The following is a 26,186-nucleotide window of genomic DNA, read 5'->3' as shown; positions in this document are numbered from 1 at the left end:
ATAGAATGCAAAAATAAATCTAATTTCTTAAAGGTTTTGGAAATAATTATTTCATTCCCAGTTCATGAAATTGAAATGTTTTGTAAAGTGACCATACTTTTTTCAATTCAAATAAACTGGTTGACAAGTGCATCAATATACTGACATGTCTGAGAGCTTGAAAATTCAGACTGGACAAACCCTTGCTTTGACCATTTCAAAGATTGTGGCTGTAGCCATAGGGCAGTGCTCACAGCAATATGTTCTTGATAACAGTTTTAAGAAATATGTAAACGCAAATTTTTCTAATAAAAAATCACATACTGTAGCTATACATCCTATAAAAGTATGAAGAAATCAGCACTCTTCAGGGATTGAAGCAAAGAGCAAATGCAGAAGCGCTAAAAAACTTTTTTTTCTCAAATGTTTGTCAAACTGTTTCACCTCAAAAATAAGCAGGTTTTACTTCTGATCCAAATAAATATAGTCTGTATTGCTTATTTCTATTCATTTGACAACCATATGAATATTTACCACGTTATAAATCACCTTAGTAAACTGAAGATGTGCTTTTGCAAAATTAAACTTTAAATGCAAAAATAAGCCAATGTAGGAGTGAATATAACAAAAAACCAATATACCGTCTGGATTGAAGAAAATATATCTTAGGTTTGTGGGTGCCCAGTTTAGTATCCTTGTATATTTCAGTCCAAAATCTCATAATAATGTATTTTGACAGATCAGACTTGCTTAATGTTACACAAGCCGCCCAGTAAATTGCAATCTCAAATTATCTTACCATATTCAGACACTTCTCACATATCTTGCCTTTCACCGGCATACAGATAAACACATAATTGAAGCATGAAGCAAATATTAAAGGACCTGACAGCTGTGCAACAGACTGTACATGTAAATAATAATTTACCTCAATAATCCTGAAGACTTGTCCCTGTAATCTGCTGATAGTGGACCTGAACAGAGAAAATGCTGCTAATTTAAATAGCCAGTTACAGAGCAAAGGTGCAGGGACACAGAGTTCTTACAATGCTTGAGGATTGTTTAATATTCAGTACAAGTGGGACGACATCTTTCCTGATGTCAGTGGTGATGATATATATTCTCCCTAGATAAGTTATTGATAAGACATTATGATGTGGTATATTTATAGTATTCCTTTTTAGGACCTGTTGGAGATGGGAGGATGGGCTGTCTGGCACAGAAAAATTACTCAGACTACTAATTAAATGGCTGTGAAGAGAGAAAACAAAGTGAGACAACTTGCTCATTCTCTCCCTACAACAGAGCTGTTTGTTCATTTCGGTAAAGTGAAGGGGGTTGAAAAAGAAAAATCAAACCTCGTGTGTGAATGAAATATTAATGAACTGCTGATGCGTTAGTTATTAATGATGTGTGTGTGTTTGCATTTTGTTGTATTCAATCAGAAGGAGGTGAAGTAATAAAGGAAATTTGCAGAAAGATGACCAAAATAAAGCCAGAGATCTGGATGTGACTAATGGGTTTTCTGATTATACTGAATTACAACAGAATTAAATTCTGGGGACACATAAAGTATCCAGAAGAGCAGGAAAATTTAAAAATATCATATATCATAAATACACCAAGGCCAGTGTTTTCAAACGGTGGATCCAAGTACTATTAATTTCAGTCAAAACTAACTAAAACAGAGGTTCAGCGAGGTAAAATAATCAGAAAACATAAGTAGATGAAAGTGGACAACAAGCAAGTGCTGTTGCTACAGCGTTAAATTGTATATAATACAGAGAACTGCACTGTAGTTCCCTCTTAGGGCTAATAGTAATGAGCCTCTTCAATAATTAGCAAATGTTTCATTTTCAGGGCCAAGATCTGACTTCAGAGTTGAACATAATCCTGGATAGGCAGAAACATGTCCATTAAACTTGTTGCCTACAGTAAATGACTTGGGGAAATTCAAGCTGACAAAATCATTAATAAACATTTTATTTCTGTAACTATTCCTAAGTTTTAAATGTGGGGCAGTCATTTTGGATTTTAATGTTTACTGCTGATAAAAAACAAAATCCTTTGCTTTTAGGATTTCTGTTTACTTTAATACACATGGGATGTACAACAAAATCATATCCTTCAACCACTCATAGAACAACACTTAACGTGCACATTGAATAAATTTTTTTCATAACAAAACACACTTTACTTACTTTCTACTGTAGTGGTACTTGCAATAAAAGAGCAGACTGTACTTAACCAAATGTTAGATGTAGGGCACAGACCTGGTGAACACAATAAATTGTGTTAGTTATTCTCTTGTTCTTCAGGCAATTCAGTTTCCCTGCATCTGGATAAACTTTTCTAAAAATGTCCAACTTCTAATTCTCACCATATAAACATTCCCTCATCCTTTATTCACTATAACTGAAACCTTAGCACCTGCCGAACTAAATAAAATAAGCTGCAAGTATCAATGTTGCCCACACATGAATATATACAAAAGTAGTCCAGTTATTCCTATAAAGATTAGTCCCAGGCTTTTCAAAACCACTTAACATTCCCTCCATCACAAATTGTTCCCACATTTTAAGTTCTTATAAAATTATGTCAAATAAAGTAGCAAAGGAACCAGTTAAACCTATTGCTGCACACCAACTAGTCATCAGGCTAAATAAGGATCTAGTACATTAACTTTACCTACAAGAAATGATAATTCAGCAGTTTGCAAATATTTCCGGTTGCGAAAAACATGGACAGAAAAGCTAAAGGAATGATACGTATAATTGTTATTGCCTCAAGCAAGTCATGAGTGGCAACAGCAAGCTTTATGCCCATATAATTTCAGCCTGTTGTATTCATGTTACTCTATTAAGAGCAAAACATAATGCATAAAAGTTGACAAAAACAAGTAGAAACAGTAAATACATCAAAAGATAACCTTTAAAACTTTTTAATATGGGCCCAAAACCCTTCTTTAAAGCTCTTCTCTCTATGGGTGGTAATGTGGCAAAGCACTGGAAAAAAAAAAGACTGAAAACTAAATATTTTCTCTGATTAAATTTCAAAATAATATATTAGAAATATATTAATATTATTTTTTTTTTCTTTAGCAGTAGGGAAAATGTTTGTTTTTTTTATTTGCTAAATAAGATAAAATTATATGTTTTCTTTTAAAGATTTGCATTAAAGGATCTCTTGTATTTTGACACACACTGGACATATTTTCAATCTTGTCTAGTCACAAATTACATGCTTTTTTTGTATTTGAACAGCTAATAAAAATATAAGATGATTTGTTAGCAACAATACAAATATCCTTATTCTAGGATCCTTCTTTCAAAAACATCCTGTAACATCATCCAATTTGTACTACATCAGTATTCTACAGCAGGATCATTCTCAATGTGTCACTTTTAACAATGTTGGACCCGTGGCATCATTTCCTTTGGTTGTCTATGTGTCGTAAGGCTGTCATTTGACAGAAACTCACTTAATGAGCTATGAGACTATTCACATCACCATGTCAACTTCCAAAGTCAGATTTACATAAATGCGTGTGATCTCTATCATCCCACAATACCTCTCTGTTTAGCCCCGATGAACAGCTGCCGAGTTCCCACATCTTTTCCATCATGACAGGAAATGACTCTCTGGGAGGCATTTAACCCCGAGACCTCACTGACTCTCCAAGGGTCACAAAGTAGCACACTCCATTATGGGGTTTTGTTGTTCTTTAATACCTCAAGAGTGAGGTCAGATCTGTAAGCCACCTCTTGGTCTTTTAAAAGGTTAAGAAGCTACATGAGGTAGGAGAACAAAAGGTTTTTTCGTTGAAAAAGTCAGAGCCATATTCACAGTTTTGACATACCATTATTCAGGTCTATTAATTAATGCCAATTTTAGTACTTCAAAGAGCTAAGAGCTACAGCAGGTTCAAAACAATCTGAACCTGCTGTATTTCACCATTGGCATGGTTTCTTACAGCTGGCAGTAATCTTGAAGTTAGCAGGTCTGTAAAAGTTTGAAGTCATGCTGATAAAACCCCCTTATATGTATCCATTCAAAACCAGATTCAGAAAGTAAACACATAGTCCCAATCATTAGCTCATTGAGAAAAATCAGAAGGTATGTATGGTCCATGAGCTTTAGTTTTTGGACTCCTCTTAATGGGACATGTTGTGGAAAACTAAAAGGAAAGAGACAACCTCCATCCTACCACCACTTGTGAACAGGACTCCACAATGCTAAAACTCTTTTGCTTGAGGAAGAAACTGCCCTCAACCCCAAGGAACCAATCCCACAGGGTTGGTCCCAATCTGCCAAGTGAGAACCATGAGCTCAGATATATAGGAGCTGACAGCCACTTCACAGCCTGCTTCAAACCACCAGTTTTACGAGTAAAGACAGCCCCCTAAAATAAACCACAGCATTGCTCCAACTGAACGGTCACAATGTGCTCTGTGGGGGACAGTCACAAAGCCTTTTCCAGATCCATTAAACACAATTTGACTGAATGACCAAAGTTCCACAATGCTCTCAGAAACTCTGAAAGTTTATCATGTGCTTTTAATGTAATCCATTTACTGTCAATTGATAAAAAGGTTTTAGATTTTAGTGCAACCCCAAAGCATGATCAATACACTTCTGTGCATAACAACTACTTTGTTTGGAGGTGTTATGTATATTAAATTTTTTCTTTGCATAGATGCTTATATAAAATATTTGGACTAGAGACTGGGATGAAGTAATGATATTTTAAAGTGACTGAGCTGTAGCCCTAAAGTTTTATACTTCAGTGGAAGTTACCAGATTCTTGTATCTGCTTAAAGCCCCAGATTCTCGCCTCTGAGTTGCTTTGGAAATTCAGTGCAGGAATGTTTTTATTCTACAAACTTGTGCATACCACTACAAGTATCAATATTTGAACTGGGCTGCTACTAACTGGAAACATCTGACTCCTCTAATCAGAATAATAGCTAATTTGAAAAACATTACGCACAAACCAGCCTAATTGATTCTGAGTAACTGAAAAGTGCTGACAGGTGCAGTTTTTGTTCTTCTGCTTTCCATTTTGCACTTTAAAACAATTCCTGCCAAATTTCACATTATGACAACACATTCTGATGGCTATGTCGCAATTTTATATGTCAATATTGGAACTAAGCAAACATTAAAATTTGGAATGTTGGAGCTCAGAATAAAGATAAGAATGAAAGAAAATCAGACAAACTTCAAGCAAAAAAAGAGCCCATATTGATTTTTGATTAGTAGCAGCTTAGACTACACACAAATCCTAATCTTATCTTTTATTTAACACAATCTTTAACTAAAAGACATACCGGGTGAGCCAGACAGAAAACGCCTATCACATAGATGTAAATGCCTCACATCAAGCAACCCCAGACCTTAGATGCTGCTCTCCACTGAGAGCATTTCTTTCAAGCAGCTTCTATCAGAACATCCATGAGCCTTGCAGCAGATTCAAAGATGCTGTCATCATTTAAGGCAGCAGAGAGAACTTCCTGTATTATATCACCAGGAGAGAGTTTACTCTGTGTACCACACTGAGATAATGGAGGATCCAAGGAACGAAAGCCTCCTCAAGTGTGTTTGACTGAGAAGCTCTTGAAAGCAATCCGATGGTATGAAATGTAAACAGTTTAATGAAGAAGTGAAGGATTTAGTCTCATTTGTACAAGTAGATAAGTTCAAAGACGGAAAGTGGCAGGGGGGAGAAAGTGAGAGAAATTGGGGATGACATGCAGCCAGAATGACAAATTTAATGGAAGAGAAAAATTGAGGCAGGAATGTCAGATGGAAGAAGAATCAGTTTGGGCCTTTTTCTTCAAGTTTGGCATTAAAAATCACTAACACGCATTAAATCATTTATCACTGATCCATGTCTTGTTTATCACTTTAATTAGTTTCCTTGTGTACCGGTCTACTGACAGTAAGAAAATGGATGGGATTTTGTATCAGTCTGCATTCGGGTCAACAGCTGCTGCCAGTGCAACTGGATCAGTGAGACAGTGATAGTTTAGATCATGATGACCATTGATCTGGTCAGCAACCAAACTGAACTCACTGCCTGAACTTGCTTGTGCATAAAAAAACAGAAAAAACTGGACTCATTTATTTCAGGTCTCAATGTTCTTATCTTAAAAACAGAGCAACTTTTTGACTCACTTTACAATTACAGAGAAATGTGTCTCTTTTGTTGCAGGATAAATAAAGCCCTTTTGAGGTTGATTTCAAGCTAATTAAGGACTTGAGAATTTCTAATTTACCAGAAAAAAATACAAAAAAAAGTGAGACAGTTTCCAGATTCTGTCAAACCATTTCTGCGGTTTAAATTCATAGCTAAAAGATAGCACAGACAGCGTGGGGTTTTCTCTGGTTGTATGGAGCATAAAGTAATGCTCCACTGCACCCACCTGCTACTTCAAGCCATCAGTCAACTGTGCATGATGACTGTAAAAGACAAAAGCTACGAACCTTTCTCCATCTGCGCAATAGTAAGGCATTTTCTGTTATTTTTTTTAGGCTAGCGTGTCCCTGCTCCTCCACTTGGTGGTGTGAATTACCATCAGCTGGAACAGCAAGATCAAATTACAAACATTTTGGCCTGCTGTTTGATCTTTGTTTTTTTTTCAGTGGTGGAAAACGGAGCTACCACAGGAGCACAAATTATTACTCGTAGGATGTTGGTGGTTTGAAACAAAACATTTTTTAAAGAAACATTAAAGAAAAAAGGCATACCAACTTCTAGGATTTACTGTAGCTTCCAAAACCAATATAACCAGCTACCATCAATGTTGCTTCACAAACTACAAACATTCAGCAACCTACGTATTATCTGCCATTTTAGAAACACCTAAAATTGATCCTGTCTTCAACATATGTTCAGTTAAATGGTTATTAAAATCAGTAATTGTTAAGCAAGTGTGTTCTCCAGCTCTAATTATGTGAATCTATAAATCAAAATTAAGAGATGGTGTTTTTTTAATGTAACTTCAACAATAAAAATGATGCAGAGAACAGCATGGATGAGGTTTTCTTAAAAGAGTGCAGTAACATTTTGAAATTGCCACTGTGGTTTGACAGGTAAATGTTTTTGGAAGCAGTAAAATGCAATAACTACACCCTCAAAATTATAACCTAAAATGCCTTCTCTTTCACAAAAAAACACTAAAGTTCATGACAGATGGGTGAAACAAATTGTTTTATACATTTTTCAAAGTTTTCTCTTGAGTTTTGACACAGTGTTCTTAATACTAGAATAAATATTACATACATTTCTTTCCACAAAACACTGATTTTAGCTCCACTCAGAAATGCAGCATCCGCTTGTTTTTGTACAATTGTTTTAAAAATCTCTGGATTAATATTTGCAAAGCATAAAGATGCAGGAAACAATGAATTGTTATATAATTAGATCAACCTCTTCTACTTTACATGCTTTGTAATGAAGCATTTGCAAAGTGTCTACATTGGATCAGGCACATAACACCACCTCTGCCTAAAATGTATGTGACAAAGCCTCCTTAAGAAGTGGGTGTGAAAAAGAATACACATAAGCATTAGTAGGAGTGCATGCGTTTTCTCTTCCCAAGCATTTCCCTTGCAACAGTTCTGTACCTTGGATATGTTAGATCATGTAGTTTTTAGCCTTAATTTAATCCTTTAAATCAATTACAAATAGTTAGATAATAACAAAAGATAAAACTCAACAATATGAGCCGATGTGTTCAGTGAAACGAACTGAAGCTTAATTTGGTTATTTTTCAACATTTTGTTAGTAAATCTACCTAATCTACACTTAGAGTGAGTTACAATTTTATCTTTTTTCACTAATTGTATGCATGCAGTGAACAGGAAACAGAATTTAATGAAGTAATAATGTCATAAATTGGAATTCCATGACGTTCCACTGAACTGTTTTGCAAGCAGATGGTGCATGAACTATCCACTTGAGAACCCATCACTCTATCTTTTTTGCAGACACAATGTGCATATAGTGTGACACAAGTCTGCCTCGTTGACAGAATGTAATACATTTTCATGGACTTGCCTATTCTAACACCCAATTTCCATGCTGGTGAATCTGTGAGTGCTTGGATCCTGGACACTTTGGAAGAAAATCAGTCCTAGTTTGCCTGTTTGGACATGTGTGGACCAGGATTTTCAAATGTGCACGTAATACTTGACTTAGAAACAGCTTTTGTCTACAAAGAGGTAGGACTGAAATGCCTGTCTATTCCCAGAGGATGCAACAAGAAAGATGAAGAGAAAGAGGTTTCAAGGAAAAGAAAAAGACATGTCAAAGAGAAAACTTCAACAAGAATTGATACAAGGGAGATAAAATAAACTGATAGACAAAAAAAAGTAAAAGTAAGTAAAATGTGGATGAGAGATGGCCAGAAGAGAAGAATTTTGTGCAGCATCATATGAAATGTTTGACTGAGAAGTGAAAAAATGAAAAACATAAAGGAATCCGAATATAAAATTGCATGAGTCAAATAAACTGATGGAGTCAATAAAAACTATACTGGATTTGATTTAACAGTGACTGCACTGTGGGGAAAATCCCCCAAAACTCCTCTTTGAAGCTCTTCTCTCTATGGGTGGTAATGTGTCATGGCGCTGGGAAAAAAAAAAAGACTGAAAGAGACAGGAACAGAAGGATTGAATAAAGTTCAGTAAGGGTCCGTTGATGATGAGGATAATAGAGGGGGCTGTGACGTTACACATACAAACAAGAACAGCTCTTAACTATTAGTGTCAGTCCTCAAGGCGTTTCTTCTGAGTACCAACTCATAAATGTTTTATGGACAGAATGTCCAGCTATAAATCTTCATTTTATGAAAGAACCAATAGTGAGAATCTCCATCATGGTGTTTAGCTCTTCTTCTAGAGAGAAAGAGCAGCTAAGTGAAAACTGCTAAAATGTTAAATGATATAAATATGAGAAACTGCTTTGTAAAAAAAACCCAAAGCAGTTGGTTTTTATTGAAAAATTGTCAGACAACGTTGTGTTTCCTAAAATACAGTTATCAGTTTATCACTGTGTTTATCTACCTGCACCCTCTTTTCTGTGAAAAATAAAAATGTTGGATTGATGAAGTGACTGACTCAGGAATAAGTAGTTTCTTTACTTTTAAATGGCAAAACCTTAAAAAAAACATAAATTGGAAGAGAGGAAGGGAGGTACAGCAGACCTGTGGATATTTGCACTTCAGTCACTTATTTGTTTATTTTCCTGTGGAACTTAACTTCCAATTATTCACTGAAAATATGCCTATTCAGAGATTTTTCCATAGAACATATGTAAAATATTCAAAACAAAATACAACTTGGGAGGCTGCTATGCTAATTATCAACATTTCAAGTTGATAATTAAACTTGATGTGGAGCCAGCCACACACCTAATTACTTTTAAATGCCAATATAATGTTTTTCTTCAATCCAGCTTACTCCCTCCATCATCACTGAAGTTTTCAGTGTCTTGGTTTGAAACATCAAAGGAGTCACAATGAAAATGATCAGTACAGGTACATGTACCTTTACCGTCATACACATGTACATTTTAGTTGTCTGAACTGCAGTTGGGTCAATCACCCTTATAGTTTGTTTGAAAGAGCAACTAAAAGACAGGAATGAAACTCCTTAAAAGGAAAACCATAATGCTTTCTTTATATTGCCTTATGCAGTCAAGTTGTTTCCTTCATCCAATTACAGATGTACCACTGCTGCCTTCTGGATTGGCTTGTTTACTTGCACTGGCGCAGATCATACATCCAAACTGACAGAGTGAAGATGTCTTTCTAGTGTGTTAAAATGCTATTTTTGCCAAGATGCAGTCAGCATGAGAATGCTCAGTAAGGGGCCTGATGTCGCTGCTCATTCCTAATGATGGTTTTGTGTATAGAAGCCTGAAGACCTATTACAGTGTCTAATCACAGCTGACATAGGGATTTAAAAGTTGCTTATTTTTTTATCTTTGCAGCAGATCTGTGACTAAGGAGATATGTTGGTCTAAACATTTAGAAGAACATTATGCTTTTGAGCATCTTTGATTCAACTTAATGCTTTAACCACAGCTGAACTTTTTATTTTTTGTTTATTAAAAAGTCTTGCAACTTCTATCATGTTTAATTGCTGTGACCTTAACTAAACTGCTAAAAATAATAATAAAAAAATATTTGTAAATAGAAAAAACTGAAACTATAATGTGATCTAATACATAAACCACAAAAAGGAAATAGTCAGTGTAGATGGCATGCCAAAAATGTAAGTAGAAACTTTTAGTCCCAGTTTGATGTGGCAAAATGACAAAAACAAGTCACTCTTTATCATAGTAAAATATTTTTGAAGTTTTAAAGCAGCTCATTTTCTAATATTTGGTGATGCTTACGAAGATTTATGCATGCTGAACCTTTGATTATGTTTTATTTGAAGGGGAAAAAAAGATGAGTCAGTGCTCCTTTACTAAAAACATCTATACACATAATTTTATTGTTTACAAGAAGCAACCATTCCAATAAAAATGCTAATCATTTCTAGCAAAAAAATACCACAATGTAAGAGAGTTGCGTAAGGCCAGCGTAGTCCCAGCAAAATTAATTTTTACATTGCCATGTTGGACTGCATGGTGGATGGCAGGCTTCCAGTAGTGGTTTCAAGTAGTGTTAGTATGCATCCTTGGTGATATTATTATTTTATAGCTGAATCTGAATAGTTGAATCTCATGGAAGATTCATCTACACAAATGTTATACAACTCTTCTGAAATACAAGCAGTTGACATGCGAAGAATTAAACTTTGCTGCTTTGAAGACTTTAATCAAGTCCTTTCCTCGTCATTGGCAAGGTGGATCTAATATGCTGCATGTGTCGTCAAACTTGGCTCAGTAGAGCCAAATACGCCCAAATAGGTTTAAGGTTAGATGAATGATAAAACAATATGCAAGCAAAGATGAAACAACAAAGCATAAGTATTATCAATTAACAAAAAAAAAATGCCACATTCAAGCACATCTGAATAAGTAAGATCTTGAAGATGTATGTGTGCAACCAAAACAAGCATGAAAAATAACGTTTTGTGTCAGGACGTTTCTTACAAATTAAATATATTTATCATCAAAACTACAAGTTGTCACAAACATACAGAGTACAAGTGATAGTTGTGATCTTAGCCAGGCAGGAAGTAATGATGGGTGCTTGTTATTTTGCCCATTCTCCACTTCTTACTTTTGCAGGTTCAATAATTTTGTACGTTGTTTTTCTTTCAAAGTACCAAAACGATCCATTCGCAGTGAATCATTTCCTGCAGACCATGCATGAATTCCTATCTATGTTTATGACATTCTGTGCCCACTTTGACAACCAGTAATTTACAGGCTACTATGTGACTCAGATAAGCTAGCAGCAGAGGGATGGTCATTATTATTTTGGCTTTTTTATGGACCATCCTCTGTCATGTCTCATTAGAGCCAAATGCCCAAAACTGGATCTTGAACCACAATCACTGAGAACGGTGGTAGTGCAAATTATGTGCAAAATATAAAAATACTTACAATGAAGGAAAAACTTCCCCTCAAAAGAAAATGATCAGTGGTGTTTAAGTACAGGAGTATAAAATGGTTCAGTAATACAAAATGAATGAAGTTGTTATAATTAAGTATAAAATATGCTTGCAAGGTAGTGAATGTGGAAATGGACCTCAAGCCATACTTTAGCAACAGCAAATGTTTGACTGGTAATAGGATAACTTTATCATTAATAGATGGACCAATCAAATCTGGAGTAAATCATTACATATTCTTTAAAAGTTCTTTACAATATTTGCCATTATAAAACCACATGCCTAAATGTGTCTCTGAAAGCGAGGCGCTGCAGAATTTGCAAGTTGTTGTATTCTTTTTTTCTGGATGTTGTTTTACAAATATGTTCTTTCTGATTTATGTGGCTGATTTGGATTACTGAAGATTTTGACTCCCAGACAAACACTGCTCACTTTCTTGGAGAGCAAGTGAAAGTGGGTGGGGATGGGTGGAAACAGAAATATACAATTAGCAATGAGTCTTGTTATCGCTTGGATTTTAATCAGCTTGTTTTACATCCAATGAAAGCAAGAATGTTAGCAAATAAATTGGGACTATATTCTGGCAAAATATGTTCCCAGTTGTGGTTTTAACTGGTTTTGAATTAAAAACCCCAAGTGGAGTCAGAGATGAAACCATCAAAAAGTGGTCTCAAGACAAAGTACTACAATACGAGTTTGCACCTTTTTATAACTGTTCACAGGGGAATAAGTAATATGTATGTCAGGATGTATTTATAGACAACCCCTATACACACTTCATCAAGGTCTGAAACGGGATGCTCCATGTTACTATAGAAATCTTTACAATGTCTCGTGGGGTTTAACTGTGGAATGCAGACAACTGGCATCTCCAACAGCATATACACAAACACGCAGCTGATATGCACACACTTGCATGTGAAGGTCCAGTTCAATATGTAGTGGGCTCTATTTTAAACCAGACCCCAAAAGAGCAGAGACCTATGCTTAACAATAACTCAGCTGCAGAACGGGGCTCAGTCCAGACTGTCCTTCATGCAGTCAAATGCAATATGATTCACACAATAATGAGAGCCCCTTGTATTTCTGGGGACTATTAGTGCCTCATTAAATTCACTTGAAAGGAAGTTAAGCATCAACTCTGGACTGAAGAAAGTTGGTCTAATTGCCAGTGATAGTTGGACAGAGAGGAGGCTTATCTCTGCCACCCACTCAATCTCTCTTGTTCTTCCTTTCACTCTTATAATACTCTTCCATTCACTTGCACCTTCAGAAAAATGGGATCACGAACAGACAACTTATGAACTCCATGAAGCTGACTCCAAAGACGATAAGCAATCATCCTCATCTCTATTTCTCTCTCTTTTTTTTTGTTCTATTATCGGCCCCGCTTGCTAAGAGCCTACTATTTAGAGTCAAACTATGAGATCACTGGTATAACAGAAACCATCACACACAAACACACGCAGTCATGCATATACCGACACAAAATCACGCAGCAAAAACATGCATACACACACAAAACCACATTTATTATGATTCCCAGAGCTTCTGCAAGTAATTTCAGAGTAGCTTTGTTGTTGCTTTTGGGTTTTCTTGATCCAGCTATTAAAGACGTCTATTGGCAGCTCAGTTGGCAAAGCTATAGATTATTTCAGGCTTCGGCGTATGAGCCAGCACAACACCAGAAACCACTGTAATTACAAGATCTAGTCGGCCTTTTGAATAGAAATGGCCAGTGAAGTCTTGATGTGGTCAAAGACAAGGAGGAAGGCGAGGCTACGTGGGTTAAAATAGAACTGCCCACATGGAGTTGATTTGAGGTTTTCTATATGGGGAGCCCTGGAGTGGGTCTGCAAAAGTAATGAAGTCAGTTAAAGCTAGTGGAAAAAGACCACTGCATGTGTCTCTGTAGAGAAAAACCATCACCGGTGAAAAAAAACTAAGTAAGAATAGATGGTACAAAACTACTGTGTTACGACTGCAGATTCACTTGGAGTTTAGAAATAAAAATCAGACACTTCACGTGAAGACTAAATTCTCAATCATATGTTTTTATTATTAAGTTGCAGGCTGTCAAAGAAACGACACACATTTTTATAGAGATATTCAGATGCCTTACTTTGGTTGTCTTAATTGTCTTTCAGCTAAAGAAAAATAAAGACAGACAAAGATCAAAGGGCCTTGACTTTATTAAAGACTAGCAGTGTAATTATATTTCAGCTTCAACTTTTCCTGTTTCTGTCAAATGCCCTTGTTAAGTGATTTTCTTTCCAGTTTCCACAAACATCGACAAAGCCATGTGTTTTGATGTGGTGTGTGGTCAGCTGTGGTTTTTAGGCTAGGTTTGCTTTTCTTAAGAATGTTTCAATCCAACACATTCCTGTCCAAGGCTGTCAAATACTGCTGTTTTAGCAAAGCCTGCAGTTCAACTCAAACAGCCCGCTTGACACATGAGAAACATTAATATTCACTACATTATCAATCAGTTGGATTGATGTATTGGCTGCATTATATCATTCAGTTTGGCTATTTTTCAGATGTTCCTCACCATTCATTCAGGCATATCTGTAAAACAGGAATGTAAAACTGTGAAAATATATAGAACTCTTTTTACTAAAAGCTTCTTCATACAGGTATTTTTTCTTGGCATTAAGTTTTGTCAGCTAACATTAAATCGCAGGTAAAAACTTTAGATTTTTTTTCCAATATTTTTCACCATATGCCACACTCACATAAAAGACAGACTGACAAACATCCAACCTTTTAATGAAACTTGTACACCCTTGCTTGTTATTTTAATACTTAAAAATGTTTCAAAAAGGTGTACTGACCTGAATTAGGAAATTATAATGCAACTTTGAAGACTCACATGATCCTCTTGGTCATCTTAATAACAGACAATATTGATGTTTTATGATTTAGCATGTTTCATAGAGTTCCCTCTATTTTACAGGTATGCGTTTGAATGTCTTAATTAATGTCTTTGTGTAGGAAACCTATGCCTCAATGTGGAAAATTACATTTCCACATTCACTACCTGAAGCCATACCTTCAGGTAGTGAAGATGTGGCTTAAACTTTGTGATTCATTCCGAATAAAATCACAATGTCAGAGAAAGGTGAACCATGGTGGTCAGTTTTATTACTCATCATTGTTCTGTGGTAGTATTTATAACAATACCAGGTATCAGGGACAGAAATGACAGCTTTCCAAAACAACAGCTGCATTCACTTTTTGATTCTGCCCACATTTGTAGTGGCCTCTCTAGCCCCAGGAAGAATACATTTATTTGTCCATCTGCTACAAAGAAGAATGATTTTCCAGTTTTCGACTGTGATAAAGACAACCTTCTGTGTTGCAAAGAACATAATACAGATGTGAAGGAGGGCCTGCACACCCAGCTAATGAGAACAAGTGAGGTGTGCTTGGAGATGGAGGCTGGCTGGTAGAGCCATTAGCTATGCACAATAAAGAACTGATACAAATACACCATTCCTCGTTCCTCCTAATGTTTAAACTGTGTGTATTAGAAGTACATGTGTTGCCTGTACACCTGCAAGAGACTGCTGTGACTTTTTAAGATCTTAGGCCATTTTAAAGCACTAATTGCCTTACAAAATGAGTCAGTGCTACAATATTAAAGACATAAATGTCTTTAATATTAAATGGTTAAATGGTACTGGTACTAATTTATCTACACAAAATGTTCAGTTCTGCTTAACAACTGATAATAAGATAGCTTAACTCAAAGCTGTTGAGCATTTACATTGAACATCCCACCTCGCCAGATTGTGAAGGTCCAGTTTCACCCTGACTAATAGGAAAAAAGCACATCTGAAAGATCATAACTTATATTTTGACTTGTGTGTCTTGACCTATTATCCACAGCATTATTTGACACCAAAAGTAAATACAGACTGGGCTATTTATTTCTGAGCAAATAATAAAGCACTTAGAAGAAGGCTAGAGGGAGCTGTCACAGTACCTAAACTTGAAACCAGCTTAGAGCATTTTTTGTTTTCACTTCCTTGTTTCCAATTTCCTCTTCTCACCAGTCTCTGCCATTCTTTCACCAACTGTTTGTTTCTTTTTGGCACTAATACTATTTCAGTGTCAGAAAAGGACACTAGAATTTAGCTTTTCTAGCTCATTGTGGAAATAATATGTTTAGATGTCGAAACATATTAGACATCTAAACATTTTGATGTCTAAATATGTTTAGATATTTAGACATCAAATATCTCATTGAAAACACTGACAAAGTGACAGTATAAGATGTCATGAACCACCATTTGTCTTACAGAAAATGAAACAGGCTTCCCCAATTAATTTTGCAAAAAACAACCCACTGACTAGCTGTATTTTCAAAATTTCACATATAACTTCTAGCCTTGCAAAGATGTGCATGGTATTTCATGTACAAATATCTGTAAAGAAAGAGCCTTAATTCAATAAACCTTATTAACTAGACTGAAGTAATGACCTGTCTTTACAAAGACAGGTCAGCCAGATTGATATTTGAAAGGACTGAAAAAACAAAAGCTGACTACTTTGAAAAAAAGGAAATCAGGAACTGCTGTCTTTGAGCCTATAAGCTGCCATGCCAATAATATCAATTTTAAAGCATAAATTCATAGGAAAGTATCTTATGTTTACCCAGAGAGAAAATATCAGGTAAAAGTGTTGTCATTGTCACCTTTTTACTCCTACATGAGCCACTTACGAGTCAGGGCCCTGAAGATTTTTCCTCAGATTGCTTCTAAGTTTATCAAAGACTCATACTCTCTTCAGAAAATATCACAAAAAAAATACACTTAGTAAAGCTGTGATCACAGATAGGGTTGGAAAAATCTGAAGTGGTTTATTTCAACAGAACCTCAGAATATGCTATATTTCACATGATGAACTATCTCTATAGCAACTGTTGGTACAGTATGACATACTGTATATTCTTCTGTTCCCCACTGTATGTATAAATGATAAGTCTGACTGTTAGGAAAAACTAGCCAAAGACCACAAGGCCAAACGAAGAAGGAAAAACTGTGCTGAAAGGCTTTAACACTATTGTTTTCAAGCTTTTGATCATACATGTCACTTTTGTAAATAGTAAGGTTTCTTGTTAAGTACCAGCATACTGACATTTATGAAAAACACTAATAACAAGGGCTTGGACAATTTCATTTTGGGACTGATAACCTTTTCTTTTGGGGTTTTGTCTGATTGACCTTATGCTGCAGGTGCTGGACTGTGGTCAGATGGGGGGTGTCCTTCTCCCAGGTTCCCTTGGCCCACCTCCCTCACTCCTTCTTAGGCCTAGTGATCTGGGGTTCTGTGAGGGGTTTCCTCTTCTTTGGCTGGCCTGACATGCTGCCATTGGCTTGTCAGGGACTCTGATGTTTCGTCCCAATCATGGATAAATTTGTAACCATCAAAATCATGTACCAGTTACAGATGGTTCTTCTATAATCGACACAGATTATTGTAAGGAAATGTTCTTTTATGATTCTAATAAATGACATATTTTAATGAGGGAAAAGTCATAACTGGAGGGACAAAGTGGAAACAAAAACAGCAGGTATGTAACATGACTACAAAGTAGCAAAAGGGCAATTTGACCTACAGCTTTGCCACGTGAAATTGGACCATGTTTAAATGGTATTTGATGTCGTTCCCAGAATGATGTTCCCACTTCAGAGGTAGGAAGCTGCCTAAAGCTCTTGCTTTTGGTTCAGTGTTTAACACTTCATTTAAGGTTCATGGACTCTAAACAATTTCTGATTGAAGCAATGATCATTCCTTGCTTGAACCACTCATCTTTTTGGCTATTTTTAACGTGGCTTATTAGCTTTACATCACAGTTGATGAGTTTAAATGGTTGATACCAAACATTATTCAGTACTAATGAAAATCAACCTAAATGATAACCCAGTACCGCTCTTCATTCAGTATGACACTCTAATCAGCTTATCTGTAAATAAAATGCTATTTCTACTATTGGACACGGTTTATGAGAACTAATTAATCTCCAAAAGTTAGAAAATCAATTTATCCCTTAAGTATGTCTTATTGATCATTCTTTTTTTGTGTTGCAATCCTTCTATTCCAACTAGCTGAAACTGCTTCTGCAGCCGATTTCCTCCATCAGCTTTGTCTATCCCTGAGCCTTCAGGAGTAATCAGAAGAACCTTGATGAGCTGCTGAAAGGAAAGTCTCCAATCCAACCTGGATTGTCAGACGATAGCTAAAAGAAAAAGACTGAGAAGCTGAGGGGGAACAGAAAATAATGGTGGTGAAACACACACTTTAGAGAGGCAAAGACAGAGCTAATGAGGAGCGGTGGCAGTGGAGCTGAGCAGGCTAGTTGCATGAGAGTTCAGTATTATGAGGTCTAGTGGGGACGGGAGAAAATGAGAGGGTAGTGGTAGAAGTGGGTGGAGGAAAGTGGCTTGGAATTGGGTTTTTCTCTTTTTTTTCCCCTGTTCTACTCAATGGACAGAGCAGATGGTATTCTCATTGAGGAAATTAGGAGGCAAAAAGGAGAATTAGAAGCAGCCTGGCAGGGAATGGTTGTTCCCTTAGGCATACAACACACATTCATTTGCTTTCATTTCCTATAACACATGGAGTGCAAGAATCAGACAAACCTAATCTTATTCACTGAAGGTGATTTGATACAATGAAAACATTTTTTAAGTTCTTACAGGCTCAAATAGCTATTGAGGTACCTTCAAAAGCAGTGGGAGCTCTGATGAGACTATTTTTTTATGTGTGAGAGAAACCTTTAGAGAGACATGGAAGTACATGTTTAAAGTAAAGTTAAAAAAACCTAGACTAGAAGATTAATTATTGATTTCGAAGTATTTTTCAATAAAAGCCAGACTTTGCAAGTTAACAAAATATCTATCAATCATTGTAGACTACATACCTAACATTTTCAGCAAACAAAACTGCTTTTAAAGCTGTTGAAAATTATGTTATCATGTAGAACTGTGTACTGCCTCCATACACCTATATGTATTTGCAGGTGCATCTGCTCAGTGCAAATTGGAAGGTAATGAACCAAACAAAAAGCAGTCTGGATAAAATTAAAAACATATTTGATTTTAATGAGTCGTGGAAGAAAAGAAATAAGATACAGTCCTTCTTTTCTTTACATTAAGCTGTGTAAAGTCAGAGGGCATAGCCTGGATATTTTATTATTTAGATGTGTTTTGGCACATTGGTGTTCAGTTTTGAAACTGCATTTTTTTCCTCAAACAAGCTTGACCACCCAGCATCATAGTCAATGAATGGGGGTTTAGAATCTATGTGAACTATGTATTGACTCCTCAGAAGTCTCTATTTCTCAAGTAACACCATGAGAAACGTGGCTTTCAAAAAGCACATCCACTTGTCCAACTCTAATTTATGACATTTTAACATCAGAGTTAGTTACAGAATCCTACTTTATTGTTTTTTATTTAATTTGCACACTTATCATTTGTCTATTTATCAATTCCCAATCCTCTTTAAAAAAAAAAACCCTACAAACTCACATTGTTGTGACATGATTGTCTCCACTAAAGGTGCAAAAGTTGGGATGTCTGTCAGCCTGATAGTTAGATGTGTGTTTGCATCACTAGTGAGCTTGCAGTGAACTCTATCAATCCAACATTTGCAACTAAACCTTTGTAAAGAATGCTCAAATAAGTGGACCAGAATGTATGTGAATCTGCTTGGCTGCAATTTTTGGTAGAATACTATCGCTTAGGTGCCATGCATTCACTTTCTGCCTTTTGAGGACATAAATGGCCAGTTTATGCCTACACCTGATTTATATTTTTAGTGGCTGAGCAGCTAAAGCTCATGTAGAATGGTGGTGACACTGCATAGTGATAAAAAAGAAAAAATAAATAAATAAATAAAGAGGTTTAAAGAGCTTACAAATCACATTTTTGTTGCCTCTGAGATGAAATTCTATCACCTCTGGCACCTTTGTGAGAAGACAGAATGATGGACAAAAACGTTGTGGCAAACAAGATAGCAGCAAATATTTTGTAACTTCTGTTCTGTTTCTACAATTGTATTGTGCTGATATCCGTGTTTGCTGCTATAAGTGCAGTACTGTTTGGGAGGCAAACAGGAAGTCACTCATTATAAATTTGTACCAAAGATTGCCCTGAAGGATTAAGTGACATTATAAATGGAGCACATATAAAGGTGATTACATTGTAGCTGCAGTATAGAAGCTTCCTCAAATGCTATATTGCAAAATTGGTGCTTCGCAGTCATGTTCAAGGCTGAATCTACGTAAAATTGGAAACTGGATGCCTCAAAACCACACTGAAGTTTACAGCACAGCTAATTATGGTCACTGTGTACAGTAGTTAAAACGGGGGGGACATCTAGCACGGTAGCTCAGCTAAATGCCTTGTCAGGGCTTTGAAGTGTGACAGGACTGTGGAGCAACAGAACTAAACATCAGGACACGCTTCTGAGGGTAGACGACTGTTTTTGCAGCCTGAGTCCCAAATGCATGGCAGTTATGAACACAAATGGACTGAGATGCAGTAGGCCACTGAAACCCTCGACAGCCAATTATCCACCTGTTCTCAACAGCTGAGAGCAATTTCATCAATGTGGGAGAAAGTCTTATTTAAAAGTCAATCAGCCAGTCGCAGGGGAGAAGGGCGCACATCTGTCAGTCAGCTTGTCTGACTCCCATGATCACAGTAAACTCTCTGAACAACAACAACAGCAGACATACCGGTCTCTGTCCTTGATAAGATAAACAATAATTACCCTCACACTACAAACTATGAATGTTAAGTAAACACAGTAGCATCTAGCTGGAGATTAAATATACAACAAAGTAAGAAAAAGAAAAAATGGAAAAACATCCTTTTGACAATTGCTAAAAAATCTTTTGACAGAAAATCTTTTCAGTTTTTTATTTTATTTTTAATAAAAGATTATATGGGATTCCTGGGAGAGAATCGTGATATCTAAGAATGTCAGTAAAGGACCAGAGACTGTGAAAAGCATCCACTATTTGTTTCTATCTTAGCAGAAATTGAACAATAACCCACATAATCCAAACATGTCAAAAACAAAATAAAATTTGAATGCTTTTTAACAAGTACCCATGACAAATATTTCTAAATTGGTCAAAAGCAAATATAATCACATCATTTTAAAAGTCCATTTGATAGGGAATAATCTAAAAAGAGCATCTTTAGTGCTTCCATAAAATGTAAAAATATATATATATATTTTAAGTGTAAGGAGTTAAAAAACATTCCTTGTAAAAGAAAGGATAAAATAAAAACTAAAGCCACAGTACTACACAGTGAGCTGCCTGAGGCCTCAAGCTAATCTAAGCTACTGGTTTTAGTTATTAGGTTCCTAAAAAAACATGGACAGGTGCTTCTGGTAACTTGGCTCATACAAACCAACAACTCAATAAATAGTTGCAAGAGTATGTAAACACATGTCAGGATAAAGGAAATGGCAATTGTTAACCTTTAGATGCATGAGTGACTGGACCCTATACTCTTCTATAACTGGGTCAAAATGGACCCGCATTAAAATCAATGTGTTTCAATCAATGTGCACACGCACACACAATAATAGAGTTTTTCCTCTCCACTGTTTCTACATGCATACGCTGTATGAGGGAACGACACAATGCAAGGGATTGTCCATTGTCTCTACATGCTAGTGAAGGAGGAGTGGATGCTGCAAGTCCATAACTCAATGCAATATGATCGGTTTGCTTGGATGGAAACTTTTCAACCAATTTCAATAATAATCCGAACTTGATGCACTGATTGATAACTAGGATCAATTGGGATGCATGATTGTATTAAAATAACTTTGCCTCGAGATGATGTGTTGTGAATTGGTGATAATGTAAACTAAATTGTACCGAATAAAATGACCGAGATTACTTAGCAGGCAAGTGCTAATCTTTCTCTACGTCTTTTTCACAGAGTACAAATACACACAATCATTGGGTAAAACTGAAGATAATGCCTAAATATATCAAATTTATTGTATAAATCTAAACATACAATATATGCTGCTGTCAGTCACACTTGAACAGAGTCAAATGTTCCAGTGAAATTCCATAGGAAATGAATGTGGGTCCTTCTTGAACCCACTTAGGTTTGGGGTAGCAATGCTTAAACTTCAATTTTGTACAATGTACTAACAGTAACCTCAAATTATAAATGGCAGGATGTTAATATACCATTTTTGCAAAATATCTGGAATATGAAACAACAACAGCTTGTTGTCATTTTTAACTCACTTATGCTTTGAAGGGTTAATGATCTAAACCTTCAAAAAGTTTTGCCAATAAACTCTACATTTTTATAACTTCAAATGTAATCATAATTTAACAACATAACTTAAACATCTTTAAAGTATGGAATAAAAACACTGAGTGCCGAATAGGTTTGATTGTTTATTGGCACTGGAAAAAATGGAGTGAGCGCTTTTACTTCCCCCAAAGACTGTAAAAAAAGGGGTTCAGATTTAAGAAATTAAACAGATGAAGAGAATTTTTCTCATCCACTAAAAGCACTCTTCTTGTTGAAATTATTTTTTGAAAAAATATTTTGTTTCTGAGCATAATGTTTCTCTAAGAAATGTGTTTCATTTACAGTGTTTTTATCTTTTTATGTATCTCTCAGTACAAAATGCATGCTAATATCAGTGGAACACGTTATTATTTAAACCAATAACCATTTTCTCTAAATGTTCCTCCTATATCTGTATCAGTAGTTTATGTTTTTCTAATCAGACAGTAGATGAATTACAGATGCATATCAGGATTTTGACTTTTTATCACCAATTATATATGTATCATTAGATTCAGGTGACTTTTTAAGGCCAAAGGACATTGTGAGAAAAGTAACTGCTTTACAGAGTTTGAGGGAAATAACACACAATTCCCTCAGAATAACCTTTTGACATCGACATTACTGCAGTACAGTTAAACTCTCCTGAGTAAACCATGGACAGAATACAAGTAAAAAATTGAGTGTCTTGGCTATTTCAATTTAGTACTGTTGCAATGCTTTACACAACCACTGTTTGCTCATGGAAATTAATTATTTTTTAGTCATAATATCCCATGTGTATCACAGTGAAAATGCAGGTCAGAACCAGAGCAGAAATGACACAATCTACCTGATGCCTGTAGAAATTCTAGTTTTTCATACTTGAATTTTTTACAAGTGGTCCATCACAATACAGGTAGCAACTGCTTAAAATAAAGAGCTTTTATAAAATCTCTGGTTGTTGGAAAAATTTGTATTCCTCTTAAACATTTCTCCTCTATTTTTCTTCTTACTATACAAATTGATAGATACATTTTTGGTTATTGATCTCACATGTGGGCTAAACGGTAAGCATGACTGAAAGAGATAAATTCCCAAAAATATGATATATGCCCTGAACTAAAGTAGACCCATCCTCAGTAGTAGCTTGTCATCTTTGAGGATGACTTGGTACTCTCTTCACTGTGCATAGCACAATGTAATCCTCAAAGGTGTGAAATTGTGGTCAAGTCGTCAAGTCATGTCTGCAGGTTTGGTAAACAGAAGAAGATGAATGACTTTTCCCAAAGCAGCACTCCTCGACTGGGATTATGGGGGCGGGTTCTCCATCAAAAATACATCCACAGTTAAAGTAGGCTACAGTATGAAACAAATCCAACCCTGAAGCTGATAACAGCAGGGTTGTCATCAATTGACAAGAATGGGAGAAGACGAGAGACAAGAATCCAACAGTGATTTGAGGAGGGAGTGTGTGTTAAATGAGTCATTTTCATGGTACAGAATTACAAGACAATCCCCCTAGTCAAAAAAACTAAATTAAGATGCATCAAGAGTTTTTATTTAGAAATGCAAAGATTAGGCTTTTCTCTTCCAATAAATATCTCTGGCTTTCTTTGAGGTCTGACCTGCCAATTCCAATTTCAACCAGTCCACCTTCCCAAAAGACTGTTGCAAAATGAAAAACAATGCACTGTCAGTTCTTAAATAAAGGATATAGACTTGAATCCACCAATGCATGTGCCCCTATCATAGAACTCAAGGTCCCATCTTTGCACTTTGCATGTAGGGGTTCCATTGGCATCAACAAGCCATGGCCTTCAGTTTACACTAGAGCAGTTTGCAGACAAGTGCAAACTGGCCAGGATGAAAAAAATAAGGTCATGGTTCTCAATTGGGAAAAAAATGGACTGCTCCATCCAGGTCAAGGGTCAATCTCTGCTTCGAGCAGAGAAGTTCACAAGTGGTGTCTTGTTCACAAGTGAACATAAGTTGCTGTAACCATATCCCAGATACAAATTGCTTAAATAAGCTTCTGTAGTACGGTGGGGACAATTAGTTTTAGAGACAGCGTGAGCCGCTCCACATCCCTTGAGAGTTTGGAGCCGAGCCTCTGCTCCTCTGCATTGAAAGGAGTCAGTTGAATTGGTTTGTCCATTTAAACAGGATTTCTCCTGAAAGTCTCTCTTTGAATGTTTTTCAGGCAAGTACACCCACCACCTGCTAAAGGAGCAACATGGTTAAGTTCAAAACTATTCACACCACTGCACTGGCAATGTAAGTCTAAAACATTCTTCCAACTATATCCAACATATTCTGACTTAAAATAATATTAACATTGTGTTGTCTGGACTTGAATCTCATCCCTGAAAATTAGTGGAGGAAACTGCAAATTAGGAAGATAATGAGAGGCCTTCCAAGGACTGGACCTGTTAGCACCATTACCTAATCTTAAATGAATACAGGATAATGGATGAAGGGAAATTAAAATTAATATTTTCCAACTGTCAATCATCATCAGAGTCAATCATGCGAAAATTGGATATTTCCTATCTCTGTTCATTAATTGGTGCATCTCAATTACCACAGCTGTCTATTAAACTACTAAACTACAAGCTTGCTTTCTCATGCTCCTACGCAGGGTAACTTGAGATACAAAGTGAAACAACTTAGTGTTTTTAAAAAAATACTTAATAAAATAATATTATTTTAGGATATTGTACAAGAATGTGAATGAAATTAGTTACACTCTCCTGACTTCAACCTGTAAATCACAAAATCTAATCTATTTCAGAGCCAAATTGTCACCAAATAATACTTTATCCCACCTCGTTGTAAGTAACACCGTTTGAACTGTTGAGATAAATGTTCCTTTAACGCCTTCTGGCTTGGGGCGTCTTTGTGCTGGAAGTGAGCCCCGATTGCAATTCATCACTGCAGGGTATATATATACTATGTCAGCATGCTGTGAGGGAGGTCGATATCCCGCCTAGGCAAATAAATATATTTACATTTATTCATTGGAAGCCATTACATGAACAGTGATTTGAACTCAAGAAATCACTTTTATCCCCTCAGTTCTTTCAAGCAGCCCGTAAGATAAAGATCCCCCCCCCCGATGCAGAGACGGTCTGATGCGGGGATCAGAGAGCGACATCTGAAAGTAATGGCAACTGCACATCTAACACTTTTAACTGCACTGGATTCAACTTCTTTCCGCCTCAACGAGCAAAACTTCCCACCTCCAGGTAAAAATAGTAATGTCAACTTACCACCCCCGTGTCCAGCTGCTCGGTGGCCAGAGAAGGAGCCGCTCCGGTCAGAGGTAAAAAACACAAAATTGGCAGAAAAATCAGCATCTCCGGTGACATGTTCCTCATCCGCATGTGAAGAAGCAGCGGAATCATGATGCCCTATGACAGGTTGTTCCTGCTGGGCTCAAACAACGACCCCGACGACCGCATCCACGGGAGAAAACCACACGCCGAGACACTGTGAAAATGTGTCAGTTTACCTTACTGTGGAGCGCAAACACATAAAACACATTAAAACCGGTGGCGCTGGGTGCGTTCGGGATTTATACAAGTTTGGTTTTCCTCAGAATGATACTTGGAGCCATCAACTAATGGGTCATGATCGCGGGAAAGGGCTCGATCCTTCTCAGATTAGTCCACTGGAGGTGAATATCCCAGCAGAGCGAGAGAGAGAAAGAGAGAGGCGCTCCACTCCTGTCCGTGCAGTCTCTCGCACTGAGGAACCACAGCAGCTGCGTGGGGCTTCGTCCCGGGCTGAAGGAGACCGCTTGTTGACGCGCGCAGTGAGGAGCGTAGCCACGGTCCTGAAAGACTCAGGGGGAGAGTGGGAGGCAGGGAGGGGGAAGGGAGATCCAGCGCTTCTCTCAGCCACCCTGGAGACTGGCGAATTCCTGATGCGCGTCCTGAGTAATCCGAGAGTGTTGCTGGGGTTTTTACACTTGAAATTTGTCTGTGCTGTTCATAGTGAGACGTACATTTCAATTAATTTCAATTCACACACAAAGAAGGAAGAAATCTCGGAGATAAAAAATAAAAAGAGAGAAAACTTTTGTGTTTTCTATGCTGCTATTTCTTGCTCTTTTCTCCAGATTGCATGTGATGTCAGAAAGGAGAGGCATAGAAGTGTCTCAAAGGTGTTCACACCCATTTGGCACGTCATAATAAACTTCAACGTGTTTTAATTGGATATTATATCATAGGCGGACAGGTAGTTCAATTGCTTACTGAAGGGAAAATAATTGGTTTTAATTTTTTAGCAAGTGAAAAGCTGAAA

The 26,186-nt window shown here is 36.6% G+C and overlaps 1 protein-coding gene across 1 annotated transcript in view; it reads right to left on the bottom strand.

Moving 5' to 3' along the window:
* Positions 1-25,696, bottom strand: part of LOC116724884 (matrix metalloproteinase-17-like) — a 77,626-nt gene extending 51,930 nt beyond the window's left edge. The window contains exon 1 of the mRNA XM_032570660.1: positions 25,151-25,696. Coding sequence (XP_032426551.1) covers positions 25,151-25,285 — 135 coding nt within the window. The 5' untranslated portion in view covers positions 25,286-25,696. The remainder of the gene's footprint in view (positions 1-25,150) is intronic.
* Between the last annotated feature and the right edge of the window lie 490 nt (positions 25,697-26,186).

The sequence above is a fragment of the Xiphophorus hellerii genome, chromosome 8 (genome assembly GCF_003331165.1).
Source record: "Xiphophorus hellerii strain 12219 chromosome 8, Xiphophorus_hellerii-4.1, whole genome shotgun sequence".
Taxonomy (NCBI): domain Eukaryota; kingdom Metazoa; phylum Chordata; class Actinopteri; order Cyprinodontiformes; family Poeciliidae; genus Xiphophorus; species Xiphophorus hellerii.
Note: the sequence above shows the minus strand (reverse complement) of the source record. Positions and strands in the feature narration are given on the sequence as shown.